Source organism: Orycteropus afer, unplaced genomic scaffold (assembly GCF_000298275.1).
Source record: "Orycteropus afer afer isolate SDZICR_OR568_19922 unplaced genomic scaffold, OryAfe1.0 scaffold00198, whole genome shotgun sequence".
NCBI lineage: Eukaryota > Metazoa > Chordata > Mammalia > Tubulidentata > Orycteropodidae > Orycteropus > Orycteropus afer.
This window is the reverse complement of record NW_006921785.1, coordinates 2,328,460-2,348,395: the sequence shown is the minus strand read 5'-3', so window position 1 is coordinate 2,348,395 and position 19,936 is coordinate 2,328,460. Positions and strand designations below refer to the sequence as shown.

Sequence of the window (19,936 nt, the reverse complement as noted above, 5' to 3'; positions counted from 1 at the left end):
AACAACAACAGTAAGCCTCTTGCCACAGGTATCAGGTTCCACCCCACTGTAAGAAGATCTCTGCATGGGCTGCACTCAAGTATCTGCCCTACATAAGCAAGTGTTATGGTTCTTTTAGCTCCTCCAGCAAGCCTCCTGCCCAGAAGTACTCAGTGCTTGCTTCATGGGCCAGACAGACCCATTGCCACTTTCTGTTACTTTCTTGTACCACACATTTTCAGCATTTATTTTATCTTCTGGATCTAGGAAGTTTTCACCACAGGGAGTCCTTGGTGCAAAGGATACCCTTTACTCCAGACTCTTCTTGACAATAGTGAAGTAACTCGCAATCTCTGGATTCATCCTTTTAAACCTAAAAACAAACAAAAAAACAAAAAAACTCCAAAACCAAACTCACTGCCATCGAGTTGGTTCTGACTCATAGCGACCCCTCCTTGGGTTTCTGAGGCAGTATCTCTACAGAAGAAGATTGCCCAGTCTTCCTGGAGGAATGGTTGGTGGGTTTGAACTGCCAGACTTCTGGTTAGCAGTCAAATGTCTTAGGCACTACGCCACCAGGCAAAACTGACCAATCTCTTATGTCTTAGTTATCTAGTGTTGCTAAAACAAAAATGCCACAAGTGGATGTCTTCAACAAACATAAATTTATTTTCTCACTGTTCAGGAGGCTAGAGCCAAAGCACTAGCTCTTGGGAAAAGCCTTCTTTCTCTGTGTCTCTTGGTTCTAGGAGACTCCCAGTGCAGAGATCCTGGGTCCAAAGGAAATACTTGTCTCCTGACTCTTCCTTTTTGGTGGAAGTCAGGTCCCTCTCTCTGCTCACTTATCCCTCCTTTTATGTATTTATAAGATAAAAAGGCCACATCCCAGGGAAATTCCCCTTATATTGCATTAGGGCTGTGATGAGATTAAGGGCGTTGTATCCCAACCTAACACTTTTGCAAATGATTGGTTTATCACATCAGATCACAGTAAGGGGGATTATTACATAACTACCACATTACATCATTACTAACTGCCAAACCACTGAATCATGGCCTAGCCATTGTCACATATTTTGGGGGACATAATTCAATCCCTGACAGCTGGTCACAGTCACCTATTTTGCATGGTAATTGACCAATCCCTCTAAGAGTTTTATATACATTATTTACATAATGTATGTAAACATTGATATGGATGGAGTAAAGCTTTCAGGACCTCCATTAGCTGATGTGACCCAACTCAGAATGAATAGAAACACCTGCAAACATCCATTAATAATTGGAACATGGAATGATAAAGTATAAATCTAGGAAAACTGGAACGGCATTTTTGTCAAAAATGAAAAGGAACACATTAAGATTAATGTCCTAGGCATTAGTGAGTTGAAATGGACTGGTTTTGTCTTTTTTGAATCAGATAATCATATGATTTACTATACCAAGAATGACAAATTGAAGAGGAATGGTGTGGCATTCATCATCACAAAGAATGTTTCAAGATCTCTCCTGAAATACAATGCTGTCAGTGATAAGATAATATCCATATGCTATAAGGAAGACCAGTTAATATGACTATTATTCAAATCTGTGTACCAACTACCAAAGCCAAAGATGAGAAAATTGAAGGTTTCTACCAACTGCTGCAGTCTGAAATTGACCAAACGTGTAATCAAGATGTGTTGCTTATCACTGGTGACTAGAATGCAAAAGTTGGAAAAAAAGAAGAATCACTGGTAGTTGGAAAATATGGCCTTGGTGATAGATACAATGCTGGAGATCACATGATAGAATTTTGCAAGACCAATGACTTATTCATTGCAAATATCTTTTTTTCAACAACATAAATGATGTCTGTACATGTGGACTTCACCAGATGGAATACACAGGAATCAGACTGATTATATCTGTGGCAAGAGGTGATGGAAAAGCTCAATATCTTCAGCCAAAACCAGGTCTGTTGTGGAACAGACCATCAACTGCTCATATGCAAGTTCAACTTGAAGTTGAAGACAATTAAAACAAGTCCATGAGAGACAAAATATGACCTTGATAATATCCCTCCTGAATTTGGAGACCATCTAAAGAACAGGTTTGATGCATTGAACACCAAAGACCGAAACCAGAGGAATAGTGGGATGACATCAAGAACATCCATGAAGAAAGCAAAAGTCTGTTAAAAAGACAAGAAAGGAAGAAAAGACCAAAATGGATGTCAGAAGAGACTCTGAAACTTACCCTTGAGGGAAGAGTAGCTAAAGCAAATGGAAGAAATGACAAGATGAAAGAGCTGCACAGAAGAAGATTTCAAAGAGCAGCTCAAAAGGACAATGCCAACTATTACAATGAAATGTGCAAAGGTCCAGAGTTAGAAAACCAAAAGGGAAGAACACACTTGGCATTTCTCAAGCTAAAAGAACTGAGAAAAAATTTAAGCCTCAAGTTGAAATATTGAAAGAGTCTATGGGCAAGATATTGAATGATCCAGAAAGTATCAAAATAAGATGGAAGGAATACACAGAGATGCTGTACCCAAAAGAATTGGTCAATGTTCATCCATTTCAGGGGTGACATATGATCAAGAACCAATGGTGTTGAAGGAGTCAAGACTACACTGAAAGAAGTGGCAAAGAACAAGGCTCCAGGAATTGATGGAACATCCATTAAGATGTTTCAACAAATGGATGTCATGCTGGAGGCACTCAGTTATGCCAAGAGATTTAGAAGACAGCTAACTGGCCAACTGACTAGAAGAGATCTATATTTGTACCCATTCCAAAGGAAGGTGATCCCACAGAATGTGGAAATTATTGAACAATATCATTAATATCACATGCACGTAAAATCTTACTGAAGATTATTCAAAAACAGTTGCAGCAATATATTGACAGAGAGCTTCCAGAAATGCAAACTGAATTCAGAAGAGGATGTAGAACAAGGGAGTATCATTACTGATGTCAGATGGATCATGGCTGAAAGCAAAGAATACCAGAAAGATGTTTAGTTAAGTTTTATTGACTATGCAAATCATTCAATTGTGTGGATCATAACAAATTATGGACAATATTGAGAAAAATGAGAATTCCAGAGCACTTGATTGTACTCATGAGGGACGTGTACATAGATTAGGAGACTGACATTTGAACAGAACAAGGGGATACTGCATGGTTTAAAATCAAGAAGGGAGTATGTCAGGGTTGTATCCTTTCACCATACTTATTTAATTTTTATGCTGAGCAAATAATCTGAGAAGCTGGATTATATGAAGAAGGTGGCATCAGGATTGGAGGAAGACTCATTAGCAACCTGCAATAGGCAGATGACACAACTTTGCTTGCTGAAAGTGAGGATGACTTGAGGCACTTACTGATGAAGATTAAAGACTACAGTCTGCAGTACAAGTTACACCTCAATATAAAGAAAACAAAAATCCTCACAACTGGTCCAATAAACAGCTTCATGGTGGATGGAGAAAAGATTGAAGTTGTCAAGACCTTCATAATCCTTGATTCTATATCAACACCAATGGAAGCAGGAGTAAAGACATCAGCAAATCTTCTGCAAAAGACCTCTTTCAAGTGATGAAGAGCCAAGATACTTCCTTGAGGACTAAGGTGCAGCTAACCCAAGCCATGGTATTTTCAATTGCCTCTTATGCATGTGAGAGCTGAATAATGAATAAGCAAGACCAAAGGAGAGTCAATGCTTTTGAGTTGTGGTGTTGGAGAAGAATGCTAAGAGTACCATGGACTGCTAAAAGAACCAATAGATCTGCCCTGGAAGAAGTGCAGACGGAATGTTCCTTGGAAGCGAAAATAGCTACACTTTGTCTCACCTCCTTTGGTCATGTTGTCAGGAGGAACCATTCCCTGGAGAAGGATATCATGCTTGGTAAAGTGGAGGGTCAACGAAGGAGAAGGCCCTCAATGAGATAGATAGACACAGTGGCTGCAACAATGGTCTCAGGTATAGCAAGGATCATGAAGCTGGCACAGGACCGGGCAGTGTTTCATTCTGTTGTGTATAGGGTTGCTATGAGTTGGAGAAGACTCGACAGCACCCAACAACAACAACAAGAACATTTCCATAGTAAACTGTCCAGTCCCTTTGCAAGATTTTGGCCTAACAAATCATCTGGGAAGAACTACTGTTCTGGTTACCTAGTGCCACTCTGACAGGAATATATACCACAGATGGGATGGTCTTAACAAACAGGAGTTTATTCTCTTACAGTTCAGGAGTCTAGAAGTCTGAGTTCCTAGTGCCAGGCTCTAGGGGCTGTGTGAAATCTCCTCCACCTTGGGCTTCAGCTCTGCCTCTTGCTCCCGGCCCACTGAAGCTAGAAGCATCTCTTCAGTCAGGCAGCTGTTGGCTGCTGAGGCTAACAAGCCCAAGGTTGAAAAAATGGCACAGTCCTGATGTTACCAAACCACACGGCAGGCCATTAGTTTAAGTCCATTGAAAGTCCCAGGATTGGCAGAGCATGGAAGGTTGCTGAACAATGACATGGCTACATGCAGGGTTCAAGTGTGCCATAAGGTAGAGACTATCCCAAGGCTTCTCCTTATGTACAGGAAGAAGACCACATCCCTAAGGCAGCTACTCAGCTGCTCACAGTAGATTCCACCATGGAGTTGATTACCAGTCTCATCATGGGGAATACTACATCCAGCTGCCCAGCCACTCAACCAGGCCCAGCCAAGTTGACACACAAACTGAACTACCACAACTACCAACCCAGGGCCAAAAAGTCCTTGTTGTTGTTGTTATGTGCCGTAGAGTTGGCCCCGACTCATAGTGACCCCTCCTTGGGTTTCCGAGGCAGTATCACTACAGAAGTAGATTGCCCTATCTTCCTTCCAAGAAGTGGCTGGTGGGTTTGAACCACCAGCCTTCTGGTTAGCAGTCAAATGCCTTAGGCACTACGCTACCAGAGCTCCCAAAAGACCTTATAGAAAGAGAAATTCATTGCCCTGTATAGATATGTTTCAAAGATCTCCATAAATCTATTCTAAAATTTAAGGAACATTTTCTGTGTTAGACACTGTATTTCTAGATGCTAGAAAAACAGCTGAACAAGCTCCATGCCTGCCTTAAAAAAGAGTCTAGGAGTTTTAGAGAAAGACCTGTCAAATACGTTACAATTCATTGAGGTGTATGCTGTTATTAAGGAAGAAAGGACGGGTTGTTGGAGAGAAAAGTGCTATTAATTATACTTGAGGGAGCAGGAATGACTTCAGAGATTTGTTGCTGTTGCTGTTGTTGTTGTTAGTTGCCATTGAGTCAGCTTCAATTCATGACATCCATTAACAACAGAACAAAATGTTGCCTGGTCCTGCATCATCTTCATGATTGTCTATGTGTTTGAGTTCATTGTTGCAGTTATTATGTAGTGCTGTCCAACCTAAGAGGCTCATCTTTAAGTACCATAACACATAATAATCTGTTATGACCCATGCGATTTTCAATGGCTAAGTTTTGGAAGCAAATCACCAGTCCTTTCTTCCTACTCTGTCTTAGTCTGGAAGCTTGCCTGAAACCTATCCATCATGGATGACCCTGTTGGTATTTTAAATACTGGTGACATAGTTTCCAGCATCACAGCAACATACAAGCCTCCACAGAATGGCATGCTGACAGCTGCCATTTATTGAGAAGTTGTCACATCAAAGGCACTGTTCCACATGCTTGACGTAATTATTGCATAAACTCCTGGTAACAATTTCATTAGGCAGATATTATCAGCCCAGTGTTACAGATGAGGGAACTGAAGCTAACTTCCTCATTTATTCATTCTTTAATTTATTTATTAAACAAATATTTTTTTATTGTATTTATACATTAGACTTAATTTTAGGCTTTCAAGATACAGCAGTAGCCACTAGAAGATTGTGTTATAGTGAAGGATACAGCCTATTTGGATGCTTATATATGAACAAAGGGAGCTCTGGTGGCATAGTATCTAAGGCACTTGACTGCTAACAGAAGGCTGGCAGTTCAAACCCACCAGCTACTCCTTGGAAAGATTGGGCAATCTACTTCCGTAGACATACTGTCTCAGAAACCCCAGGAGGGGTCACTATGAGTGGAATCCAACTCGAAGGCAGTGAGTTTGTTTTTTGGTTGGTATGTGAACAAATAAGATAGACTTTCATGCAGTCATGTGCATTCTAAAGAAAAATAGAGTAAGGAGATAAAAGGAATATGAAGTGTAGGGTGGGGTAATTATTTTCGATAAAATTCTCAGTGAAAGCCTCCATGAGAAGTACTGTTTAAAGAAAATCTTGAAGAAAAAAAAAAAAAGAGTAAGCTATGGAAAGATCTGGGGGAAATAGGTTCTAGGTAGAGGAAACAGTAAGTACAAAGACTCAAGCATGATCTCAAATTTCTCAACCACTAGATTTAACTGTTAGATTTGCCTTTGAAGACATTTACAAAGTGAAGAATGTGACAAGGGCATTCCAAGCAAAGAGAGAGAAAGGACCAAGGTTGGGGTTTCAGGAAGTTCTGACACTTGGCAAACAACAGCAGGTTACTTCTATGGAGTTAGAAAAGAATCCTGAGCACACAAGTATCTTGACTTATGGTCTCTTCCCAGAGTGAGGCTTGTTGCTGTTGTTACATGCTGTGGAGTTGGACTGGACTCATAGCGACCCCTCCTTGGGTTTCTGAGGCACTATCACTACGAAAGTAGATTGCCCAACCTTCCTTCCGAGGAGTGGCTGCTGGGTTTGAACGACTAGCCTTCTACCAGAGCTCCCTAGCGTGAGGCTCAGGGACTTGTAAAGTCAAATTGCAGCATTTGGTATTTAACGTCTCTCATTCCCAGCTTGTCTGAACCTTCATGGCACAGAATCAGAAGACATTGATTTGAATTCTCTCTGCTCTTCGCAAACAATAATGTACTTGGAAAAAACGTGACCTTAGAAGTCAGACAAACGTGGGCTCAAGTCTCTATTATATCTTAGACCAAAGAGCCATCATGCAGATTTTCACTGTTGGTATCTTGTGACGTGGATTTGTGAAGTAGAGTTAGAACACTGTATGAATCCTACCTGTGCCTCTTTCTTGTTCTGAGGTCCTGGGACAGTTACTTAGTTTATTTGAACTTCAGTTTTGTCTACAACAGAGATCTACATTATATATGAAACCTCATAAAGATAATGTGATAATTTAAAGAGACAATGTACATAAAAGGCTCTGGCATCTGTTCTTAGAAGTTATATTACCATGACTAATATTAGATGTGTGCAGCTTTAGCAAATCACTTGAGCACACTGAATAAATTTTCCCACTGATAAAATGGGGGATATTTGCCATTTATTGTGGACTATTGTAAGGATTAAATGAGAGAATATTTTTTGTAAGAACTTAGTAAATTGTAAAATGCTATCAAATATGACAGTTTCTTATAATAATGTATGTTTGTGTGAATTTACCAGGCATTAGCTTTCAAGACCATATATTACCTTCCATTCCATTGGCTTGCTTTAATGCATTTGGTCAGTTCTTTTACTAAGGGTCTGTCCTAGGTACTGGAGGTACCATGACATGATCTGTACCATCAAGAGCAATCTAAAATATCTGAGAATTCTAATAGCATTTTCACATATGTGTCTGTTTAGCTGGTCTTAAGAGTATATTTATTCTTTTAAAAAAAATTCAACTAAAAATGACTTGTTAATTTTATTTTGACTATTTGAATTGTCCTGTACTTACAATAATCTTTTAACCAGAAAAATAAGTTTTTCTATTGTGCACTGATTTTCATTTTAAAAATATGTTAGTAGGCTAAGATTAAGTTGCAAATGCATTTATGTGTTACTATTTAATAGAAAGCACAAAACCTCTAAAAGGTAGAGAGAAGATTTCTGCTTAGTTTGGCCTGTATTCACTAATCAGTGAGTTTGTAGGCATGGCACTAACGGTTGACTAATCTCCTACAGAAGACTAGTGTGCGGACCCAATGCCATTGAGGTTGAAATCCAGCCTATATGGAAACTGCTTGTTAAACAGGTAGCTGCTTTACTTTCTTTTTGAAAAAAATAATTCCTTCTTCCTACTTTTTATTTCCTAATCCTTAGGGGGATCTAAAGTAATCCAAGGATACTTTGATGTGAATGAAATCTGTGTTGCATGCAGCTTCTATTTGTACTCCTCTGCTTGTCTTATTTGTCTATGTTTTCCCTGTCTACTGAGTTTTTAGTTTTATTTCAATGAATATATATTGTTTTCATTCCAGAATTTCTAACTGAACTTTTTAATAACTTCTTGTTTTAAATTCAAATCCTCTTTAGAATCCTTTTCCAGTATGAGGGACAGATTCCTGTTCTATAATCTCCTATTTATTTATTTTGTTTAGATTTCTTAAGTTTTTGGTGCCAATTATGGTTGTGATGATGGTGGTAGGGCTATGTTATTACTTCTGTGATCTCTTTGAGCACTTTAAACTTATTTTCTTCTTTCTCATATTGCTCTACTAATTCAATTTTCTTGTGAGTGACTTCTTCGTTTGTTACAATGTTTTCCTTTTGTGTTAAAGGTGTTTTGTTTTGTTTTGTTCTCCCATAAGTCCACCTTAAGTAGGACTTTTTACCCCTCCTCTTCCCTGTTTTCCTGTGCTCATTCATTCTCCTTCTTTGAAAGCTCTATATTTGCCTTTAACTGGTCCCTATAAGGTGTCCAGTTCAGAGCCAGAGCCTGTATTGAATGTTTGGGCTCTTATCCCTCTGGAATGGTCCATTTAAAGGCCATGAGCCAGCTTACAGTTTGGCCCAGACAAACTCGCTTTCCCCCATTCCAGCTTTGGACAGTGAACCACTGGCTGTGAATTTTCTCAGCCTCTGCTCTGGAGCATAGACCACAGCTGTTCCTGCTTTGCACAGCAAGTCTGGGTTCAGTCCCCTGCCACATATAGGGCACTTTCTGTCTCCATTCCCCATAGCGTTGGACTCCTGGCTGTAGTGATCTAGTCCTTATTTGGTGCTCCCTAGGTTTATGAATCGGGGCCGACTCGAGGTCACATAACAACAACAACAACAACAGGTTTATGTTTATGTTGGGAGTTCTGGTAGTGTGGTGCCTAAGGCACTGACTGCTAACCAGAAGGCTGGTGGTTCAAACCCACCAGCCACTCCTCAGAAGGCAGATGGGACAATCTACTTCGGTAGTGATACTGCCTCGGAAACCCAAGGAGGGGCTGCTATGAGTCGAGTCTGACTCGACGGCACATAACAACAACAACAATAACAGGTTTATGTTAGTCTTCACTCGATGTTGCATATTTCTACTCCTAATCTATAAATATGATTTTTGCTTTTGAGTGTGATTATATGTTTTTAATATTAATTTTTATATCTTTCATTATTCTGTGTTTGGAGCAGAAAGAAGGCTGCTTTTTAACTTCTTATTCAAGAACATTTTCAAATTGCTAAAGATTCTCCCTGGTGTCAATGTGGTTCTTGAAAGGAGCACTGGTATTTTCTAGCACCTATTTACTAGGTCTTTTTTAGTAGAAATAAAATAAAATAAAACTACTTCACATTTGATTTCAAAATAACTTTGACTAAGACAGCTAAATTAATTATGATGGTGGTGTTTCTTCTACAAGAAGTACTTAACCAATTTTCTACTGGATTTATATAAACTCAAATTGTATTATCATTGGTGCATAATCTATAATTATAGCATTTTACGCCAAGCAAACATAAGAGCTATAATTTGTAAGTAAAGCATTTTAAAATGGAAATAATAAGAAACATTAAGGAACAAAATTTTTAATGTACAAAATATGTGTGAGAGTTTAAGAAACCCTAAGATGCAACCTATTTAGTTTGTTAACCAGATGTCAGTTAACTTTTATGATGGAAGTAGAATTTTATTTAGTACATTAGAGAACTCCAGCAGCCATTCCTCAGAAGGAAGACTGGGCAATCTGCTTCTGTAGAGATATTGCCTCAGAAATCCAAGGAGGGGTCGCTATGAGTCGGAAACGGTTCAATAGCAGTGTGCTTGTTTTTTTTGGTTTTGGGTGTTGGAGAATTACAGAAAGTAAAGCTAAGAAATGAACATCATTGGTTTTAGCCAATATTTTATCTAATTCATAATTATAAAGGACATTTCCTTCAAAATAAAATCCTAGGTGGTGTAGTGCCTAAGGCATTTGACTGCTAACCAGAAGGCTGGCAGTTCAAACCCACCAGCCACTCCTCAGAAGGAAGACTGGTCAATCTACTTCAACAGTGATACTGCCTTGGAAACCCAAGGAGGAGTCACTATAAGTCGGATCCGGCTTGATGGCAGTGAGTGTGGTTTGGTTTGGTGCTTTGCTCAGATGGGCTCTTAAATTCATGCTAAGTATGTATGCCATGAAACCATTCTATAGCCCTTTCTCCTGTAATTATTAATAATGGAGTCATCACTTACAAAATGGGGAAATTTGAGGGTATCTAAAAAGTTGAAGGTATTCACAAGCAACTGAAAAATCCACGCATGGATGACCAGGTTTGGACCTGAAGATACAATCTGCCTACAATGTTTACTGCAGCCTTGGGTAAGATATTTCTCTTCAGTATCTGTCCTGGTTCAAGGGAAGAGCTGTGTTGCCTGAATCATTCACAGAGTATCTTATTAAGACCTGGGACAAAAAGAATGTTATTTTTAAATGACTTGAGTGAAAGTAGAAACTCTCATTTTCACTGCATAACTTGATTAAATCTATGCAAAAAAAAGAGCCTACAACTAAACTGTTCTAAATTGTCAAAAAACAAAACAAACAAAATAACCTGTATCATCTTTCTCCTCCATTATGGTAAAGTATTTTAAAAAGATAAACTGTGGGATTTCTGTTATTGGTGAAATATTTTTTAAAATAAAAATATTTAAAAATAAATAAATAAAAATTATCAATTTGTGGGCATGGCTCTGAGTGCTTAAAATAAATTTGGTTCCATCATATATTCTATGTGCTTGACATTGTCTCCACTCAAATTAATGGAGTTCTAGGTGAATTTCTTAAATATTAGAGGCTATTGTGTGCTGTATAAAATGAGAGAAAAAATTCTGACATTATATAGAGAAATAATAATATCTTAACTGCTACTAAGGTCTATACAAGTAATCCAAATGCTACTTTTGTACCTGCAGGTTTTAAATCCATTCTACGTGTTCCAATCCTTTACCCTAACTTTGTGGCTGAGTCAAGGTTACATAGAATATTCTGTGGCCATCATCATCTTGTCTGTTATCTCCATTGTCTTAAGTGTGTACGATTTGAGACAGGTAAGAGTTGAAATCACTGTTGGATTCTATTTAGCTTCTGGCTGCACAAGAAGCAAAACCTGTAAAACTTCCACTAAGAGCAATGATCTGCTTTGTCAAACTTAAGTCACATCAAAGCAAAAAGCAATGGCTCACTAAATGTGGAATCTCAGGAAGGGAGCTTCAGGGTTGATTTCAATGTCTTTGTAACCTCTGATCATTGAGGCTGCATTGAACATTGTGTTTAAAAGGACTATGAAGCTGTGTGTGAGTATGGTGGGAAAGAATGTTGTGATATATTAATGATGTGAGCCAGGGTTTTAGGAGAATGAAAGCATATCATGCCAACCCTGTGTATCAGTCATGACTTCTTTAGTTTGGAATATCAGAAACCCAACTAGGGCTAAATTGAGCAACTCATATAGGAAAGCTCATGGTTGTATTCACTTGGTCATGGCTGGATCCAAGCTCTCAAATTATCATTAGGCATCTATCTCTTTATCTCTTAACCTTGCTTTACAGCAGCGCAATCTGTAGTCTGTTGGCCAGTGCTAATATGAGAATTGCTTGTCTGTAATAAAATAAGTACTACAAAATGTAAGAGCCAGCATTTAAAAATTGTTGTAGCAATTTGACATTGCCACAATATCCAAGTATGTGATCACTTTTTTAGTAATTATGGATTGAGAAATAATTTTCATTGTGTGTGGTCTTCATGCTCCATATGGGGGCAAAGATGGCCACAACATTTTCAGGCATACCTTCTCTTCAGGGCCCATGATCTCAGATAAAAAAAGAGATTCTCTCTTTACCAATATTAATATCCCCAAAAGGACCCTGGTTGGGCCAGAGAGAAGGTAGGAGTGCCATGTGCTCTCTTATGCTTCAAAACCTTTTTGAGCTCTTTTAATTCCGTGCTTTGATCTATATTCTTTCATGTGGCAAGATATGCTATTTTCCCTTGTTTCTAAATGTTCTCCATATTGTGGGCTTCAGGTCAGTTATGCTACATGATCTGTTTTTCATACAAACACAACTTTGATTAGAATAATATGGTTTTAAGAGCTTTACACTTCCCTTCATTCCTAAAGCCCATTTTAGGCAGTCTTGCTAATCCCTAAACTCTTTTGTAAAGCAAATTCTTTTCATTGATGATAGTAATTCATAGTCCATAATCTTTCCCTCTCTCCCACAATCATTGTTCATATTATACCCACTTAAAGAATTATTTATCAGTCTTCTAAAAAATAATACATTTTGAAATAAGATTTAGCCAAATAAAGTAATAAGTAAATGTCACAGATCTTCTAAATCCCTACTTGCTGTCCCTTTTTAGAAAATATTCTACTACTGTGTTTAAGATTCATGAAACTGAATCATGAGGTAAACCCAAAAGAATCCTTCACTCTATATGTTGTATATTTTTGAAAACTTGACCTGTAGAATTAGCTTTTGAAAGCCTGGGAGGGGCAGCCTTCTGTTAGCCTGAAACTCTATTTTGTTGAAACTGTCTAGTTTCAAATTTCTTCCTTCTTCCAGAGGAGGAAATTAAGATACAGGGAGGTTATTCAAGGTCGTAAAGTGGTTTTGTGACACACACAGGACTCATGGTTCCTTGTAAAATGAAATTTTACTGCATATGCAATACTTTCTTAGTATACAGCCCCTTCTAAGGCACCATAGCTGAGGATGAACAAGAAACATAAATGATAGAGAACAGGTGATTCTAGGTGTCAGCATAGCAAAATCTGGGCACATGTCAGTAAGGCAGACATGGAGGTGTTTACTACAACTCTAATTGAAAAAGACATTTAATTCCTACTCTGTTTCAGTCACTCAACTAATACCACTTCTAATCATGACCTTTTATATGGTTTTAGAATGTACAAATTTTAACTTTTAGTTCTAATTGAAAAAGAGATTTAATTCCTACTCTATTTCATTCACTCAACAAATACCAACTCTAATAATGACCTTTTATATGATTTTAGAGCCTACAAATTTTTGCTTTTAAAGTCTTTGAAGAGAAATGAGAGAAAGGCAATAAGTATTTAAAAAACCAGAAATCAGGTCTTAAAAATGAAAGAATGTTGTTGTTGTTATGTGCCGTTGAGTCAGATCCAACTCTTGGCGACTCCTCCTTGGATTTCCGAGGTGGTATCACTACGGAAGTAGATTGCCCAACCTTCCCTCTGAGGAGTGGCTGGTGGGTTTGAACCTTCAGCCTTCTGGTTAGCAGTCAAGTGCCTTAGGCACTACACTACCGAGTTCCCAAATGAAAGAATAGATGAATGGAAATACTTTGGGTTAGAGAAAGGGCTAGAAGAGCTTTGTTTTTTGTTTGTTTGTTCTGCTTCCCCCTGCCCCCCATAATTGCCTGAGTGTATATTTTAAAATATTTCTTCATGAACTAATTTAATCATAAAAATATTAATGGTGACCAGTAATGTTTACTGTCTGGGTGCCAAGTAATGGGGAAGAGTTTTTGTCTTTCAGGTGAACTGTAGGCACCTAAGCGATAACACTCAAATAGACACTGGGACAATGAAAGATCTGACATGCCTGAGGCACTTGACTACTAACCAGAAGGTTGGTGGTTCAAACCCACCAGGCACTCCTCAGAGGGAAGGTTGGGCAATCTATTTCTATAGTAACACTGCCTTGGAAACCCAAGGAGGGGTCGCTTTGAGTCGGGCGCGACTTAACGGCACATAACAACAACAACAGTAGGAAACAGAGATCAGTGTCCCATATTTTTACCTTTGTCATTTGATAAAGATCCCAAGTAGAACTTTTAGTTTCTGGATTTTGATAAATCTTTGTTTTAAATAGAGTATCTTATTTAATTCTTAAATGTTCATGTCTGTCTTTTAATATGGGCACCATACCATGTCTTCTTAGGCGACAGTAGAAAAACTGAGAATTTTAACTATAGAAATTTGAGTACAATGTTTAGTTTTAAAACTTCCTGTCACTTTCATCTATTTGACCACAAGCACTACATTTTTTAAAACTTTGTTTTATAATTATAAAATTATATTAATTAGTTAAAGTTAATTAATTGAATTAAATAAATATAAAATTAACAAATTATTTAATTTAAATAACCACATTTCAAATATTTGGGGAAAATAGAAAAAAATACTCATATGATTATAACACAACTAATATAATGCCAAAGGGTCAGGTAGCCTGCATCTTCTGACCTCCTCTAACCCCACAAGAGGAAGACAGAATCACCAAGGTCTATCCCTGTGAGGCCAAACATGTTGCCTCCTTTTAGCCCTTTCACCAACTCTGACACCAACCGTTCTTTCCACAGCACCCACCACCTCTCTGCTGGGTTCGATAATTCACTGCAGTGGCCACACAAAACTCACAGATTATGTGGGTTATTAGGGAAGCAACAAGCTACAATTCAAGTTCAGAAATGCACTCAGTCTCTCGCAGCCAGCTGTCTCACTTAGTAGCCAGCAGTCTCTCTCTCAGCAGCACATCTCTTGTGTCTCTCTATCAACAGTGCGTGTCTCTCGAGTCTCTCTCAGCAGCACGTGTCTCTTGTCTCTCTCTCTCAACAGCATGTCTTTCACCTCTCTCTCTCAGCAGTGCATGTCAGCAGTCAGAGAGACTAATTCTGCCTGAAGAAGGGCTCCTTTTGAGCCTGGCAGAGCAGCCTGAACCAACCAATCCCAACATCAGAGCTCTACACATCTGAAAGAGGGCAAACTTCCCAGAAAATTACTTAATGCTGCTCCCAATAGAAATACCTGAGGTGCACAACTTTAACAATGAGGAACTACTCAGTTTCTCACAGCAAATTCCACCATGGAGTTTACAAAGACTTATGGCTAGAAAAGCCACACTACGTAATTTACTACATTGCATGTGACATAACACGATCTCACCCCTGTTTTTGTTTTCTGTTCATAATATTATAATATTGTTTTCATAATATTTCATAGAGTGAATTTCTCATAATTTTTTTTAGCCATCCTTTTATTTACATTGCTTCTAGATAATCAGTTAAGCATGGTGATTAAAAACATGATCTTTGAATCAGACTGACAGATATTTATTCATCCAATAAAGATTTGTTGAACCTGAATTGTGCTCAAGGCACTTTGCTAGGCATTGAAAGTATCCTCAAGTCACTTATATGCTGTCTGCCTTAAGTCAAGCACCAGCAAGTATGGTCCTTCCTATGTGCTTTGGGAAGATATATATATATGTAATCACTCCAATATTTAATCACAAACCATGTAAGTATTCTGAGATAAAATACTACGAGAACTTCAAAGAACTTCAAATAGGAAGATCTTATCTAATCAAGGTTCAAATTTCCTCTTTACCACTTCTATTTGTATTGCTTGGCTCTTTCATAATCAGCTTATATATATATATATATATATATATATATATATATATGTAGGGGTTCTGGTAACATAGTGCCTAAGGCACTTGACTAATGCTAACCAGAAGGCTGGCGGTTCAAACCCACCAGCCACTCCTCAGAAGAAAGATGGAGCAATCTACTTCCATAGTGATACTGCCTCAGAAACCCAGGGAGGGGTCACTATGAGTCGGGTCTGACTCGATGGTACATAACAACAATAACAGCAAATACACACGCACACACACACACACACCTGTTTTCTTAAGTGTTTTATCTCTCTCTCCCTGTGTATGTGATAGGTCTAATGTTATAGCTAAAAGGATCACTCATGGTGTTACCGCAGGGTCACCCATAGAGGAAGGTTCCAGGAGGGCTTCCAGACTAAGAGACTAGCAAGAGGGAAGTGGCAGTCTACTTCTGAAAAAATTGGCCAATAAAAACTGTATGAATAGTAGTGGAACATTGTCTGATATAGTTCCAGAAGATGAGCCCCTCAGGTTGGAAGGAACTCAAAGGTCAACAGGGGAAGAGTTGCCTCCTCAATTTAAAGTCAATCTTAATGACATGAATGAAGTACAGCATTCAGGACCTACATTTGCTGATATGGCATGACTCAAAATGAGAAGAAACAGCCACAAACATTCATCAATAATCAGAACATGGAATGTATTAAGTATGAATCTAGGAAAATGAAAAGTTGTCAAAAATGAGCTGGAACATATAAAGATTGATATCTTAGGCATTAATGAGCTGAAATGGATGGGCACTGACCATTTTGAATCAGACAATCATGTGGTATATTATTCCACAAGCAAAAAATTGAAGAGGAATGGCCTCATATTCATTGTCAAAAAGAACAATTCAAGATCTGCCCTGACATACAGTGCTGTCAGTGATAGGATAATATCCATGTCTCTATAAGGAAGACAAGCTAATATGACTAATATTAAAATTTACAACCAACCAGTAATGTCAAAGATTAAGAAATTAAAATTTTTTATCTACTTCTGCAATCTGAAATTGATCAAACACACAATCAAGATGCATTGATAATTACTGATGATTGGAATGCAAATGTTGGAAACAAAGAGAGATCAGTAGTTGAAAAATATGGCCTTGGTGATAAAAACTACATGAAAGATCACATAATAGAATTTTGCAAGGCCAACTACTAATACTACAAATACCTTTTGTCAGTAACATAAATAGCAACTATGCACATGGACCTCACTGAATGGAATGCACAGGAATCAAATCAACTACATCTATGGAAAGAGGTGATGGTGGAGCTCAATATCATTTGTCAGAACAAGGCCAGGGGCTGACTGTGGAACAGACCATCAATTGCTCATATGCAAGTTCAAGTTGAAGCTGAAGAAAATTAAAACAAGTCCTCAGGAGTCCAAATACACCTTGACTAGACTATATCCTACCTGAATTTAGGACCATCTCAAGAATAGATCCGTGACATTGAACACTAATGACTGAAGACCAAGTGAATTGTGGGATGACATCAAGGACATCATATATGAAGAAAGCAAAAGGTCATTAAAATGATCACAAAATCAGAAAGGCAGCATTTGCACAAGAAGAAAGCTCAGAAGGCAGGAATACATAGAAAAGAAGCACACAGGGAAAAGGTAACCACAGGGAGGAAATGGGAAGAGAGCTGTTGCATTATGGGAATTGCAGTCAATGTCATGAAACAAAATGTCTATGAACTATTGAATGGAATATGAATTTGCTCTGAAAACTTTCACCTAAATCAAAATAAATTTTAAAAATGAAGTATTTTTTTTTGGGGGGGGGAAGGAAGACACGAAAAAAAGAAAATACCAAAGTGGGTGTCAAAAGAGACTCTGAAACTTGCATAGTGAGCCCTCCTTGGGTTTCTGAGGCGGTATCTCTATGGAAGTAGATTGCCCAATCTTCCTTCCAAGGAGTGGCTAGTAGGTTTGAACTGCCAGCCTTCTGGTTAGCAGTCAAATGCCTTAAGTACTATACCACCAGTGCTCCTTCTCTTGAATGTAGAGTAGCTAAAGCAAACAGCAGAAATGATGACAGAAAAGTGATAAACAGAATTAAAAGGGCAGCTCGAGTAGACAAAGCAAAGCATGATAATGAAATGTGCAAAGACTTGGAGTTAGAAAACCAAAAGGAAAGAACATGCTTGGCATTTCTCAATGATAGAATGGAAGAAAAAAATCAAGCCTTGAGTTGCAATATTGAAGGATTCTATAGGAGCTCTGGGAGCTCTGGTAGCATAGTGCCTAAGGCACTTGAGTGCTAACCAGAAGCCTGGTGGTTCAAACCCATCAGCCACTCCTTGGAAGGAAGGTTGGGCAATCTACTTCCATGGTAATACCACCTTGGAAACCCAAGGAGGGGTTGCTATGAGTCGGATCTAACTTGATGGCACATAACAACAACAACAACATGGACAAAATATCGAATAATGCAAGACACATCAAAAGAAGATGGAAGGAATACACAGGGTCACTGTATCAAAAATTATTGATCAATGTTCAAACATTTTAGGAGGTAGTATATGATCAAGAACTGATTGGATTGAAGGAAGAAGTCCAACCTGCACTCAAGGTATTTTTCAAAAAACAAGACTCCAGAAATTGATGGAATACCAATCAAAATATTTCAAAAAATAGATGTAATGGTAGAAGCACTTACTTGTATATGCCAAGAAATTGGAAGACAGCTATCTGGCCAAATGACCAGAAGAGATCCATATTTGTGTCCATTCCAAAGAAAGGTGATCCAACTGAATGTGGAAATTTTCAAAAATTATCATTAATATTACCAAAAAAACAAACAAAACTCATTGCCATTGAGTCATTTCTAACTCATAGTGACTCCCATGTGGGATAACTCAAAAACAGTTGCATTAATAGAGAGACAGGGAACTGCCAAAAATTCAAGCTGGATACAGAAAAGGATGTGGAATGAGGAATATCATTGCTGATGTCAGATGGATCTTGGCTGAAAGTAAAGAATATCAGAAAGATGTTTACCTGTGGTTTATTGACTATGCAGTGGCATTGAATTGTGTGGGTCATAACAAATTATTAATAACATTGCAAAGAATGAGAATTTTGGAACACTTAATTATGTTAATGAGAAACATGTACATAGACCAAGAGACAGTCATTCAAACAGAACAAGGGGATACTGTGTGGTTTAAAATCAGGAAAGGTGTGCGTCAGGGTGGTAACTTTCACTATGCTTATTCAATCTGTTTGCTGAGCAAACACTCTGAGAAGCTGGACTATATGAAGAAGAATGAGGCATCAGGATTGGAGGAAGACACATTTAAAATCTACAATAGATAGATGACATAATGATGCTTGCTGAAAGTGAAGAAAACTTGAAGCACCTACTGATGCAGATCATACTACAGCCTTCACTATGCATTACATCTCAACATATAGAAAACAAAAATCCTCACTCCTGGAACAATAAGCAACATCACAGTAAGCAAAGAAAATATTGACATTGTCAAGGATTTTATTTTACTTGGATCCATCATCAACCCCCGTGAAAGCAGCAGTCAAGAAATCAACTGACATATTGCTTTGGACAAATCTGCTGCAAAAGACCTCTTTAAAATGTTAAAAATGAAAGGTGTCACTTTGAGGACTAAGGTGCATCCAATGCAAGCCATGATATTTTCTATCATCTAGTATGCATGCAAAAGCTGTACAATGAATAAGGAAGACAGAAGAATTGATGCCTTTCAATTATTACATTGGTGAAGAATATTGAATGTACCATGGACTTCCTGAAAACTGAACAAATTTATCTTGGGAGAAGTACAACCAGAATGCTCCTCAGAAGCAAGAATGGTGAAATTTTGTCTCATGTACTTTGGATATGTCATGAGGAGGGACCAGTCCCTGGAGAAGGGCATCATGCTTGGTACAATAGAGGATCAGCAAAAGAGAGGAAGATCCACAACAAGATGATCTGACACAAGGGCTGCAACAGTGTGCTCAAATATAGCAATGATTGTGTGGATGGTGCAGGGCTGGGCAGTGTTTCATTCTGTTGTACACAGGGTCACTGTGAGTTGGAACTAATTTGATGGCACCTAACAACAACATATGCCTGCAGCCCTCGTGGTGGAGTGGAGAAGTTCCATGTAGCTAACTGACAGGTTGGCAGTTCAAACAAATAGCTACTCTACGGGAAAAAGATGTGGTAGTCTCCTTCTATCCAACCTTGGGAACCCCATGAGGCAGGTCTACTCTGTCCTACAGGGTCACTAGGAGTTGGAATCAACTCAATGGCAAT

General features: G+C 38.3%; 1 protein-coding gene across 1 annotated transcript in view; it reads left to right on the top strand.

The window, feature by feature from the left end:
* The window catches only part of ATP13A5 (ATPase 13A5), a 201,616-nt gene that overhangs the window by 37,580 nt on the left and 144,100 nt on the right, over positions 1-19,936 (top strand). The window contains exons 6-7 of the mRNA XM_007948018.1: positions 7,926-7,995; positions 11,125-11,259. Of these exons, the coding sequence (XP_007946209.1) occupies positions 7,926-7,995; positions 11,125-11,259 (205 nt within the window). The remainder of the gene's footprint in view (positions 1-7,925; positions 7,996-11,124; positions 11,260-19,936) is intronic.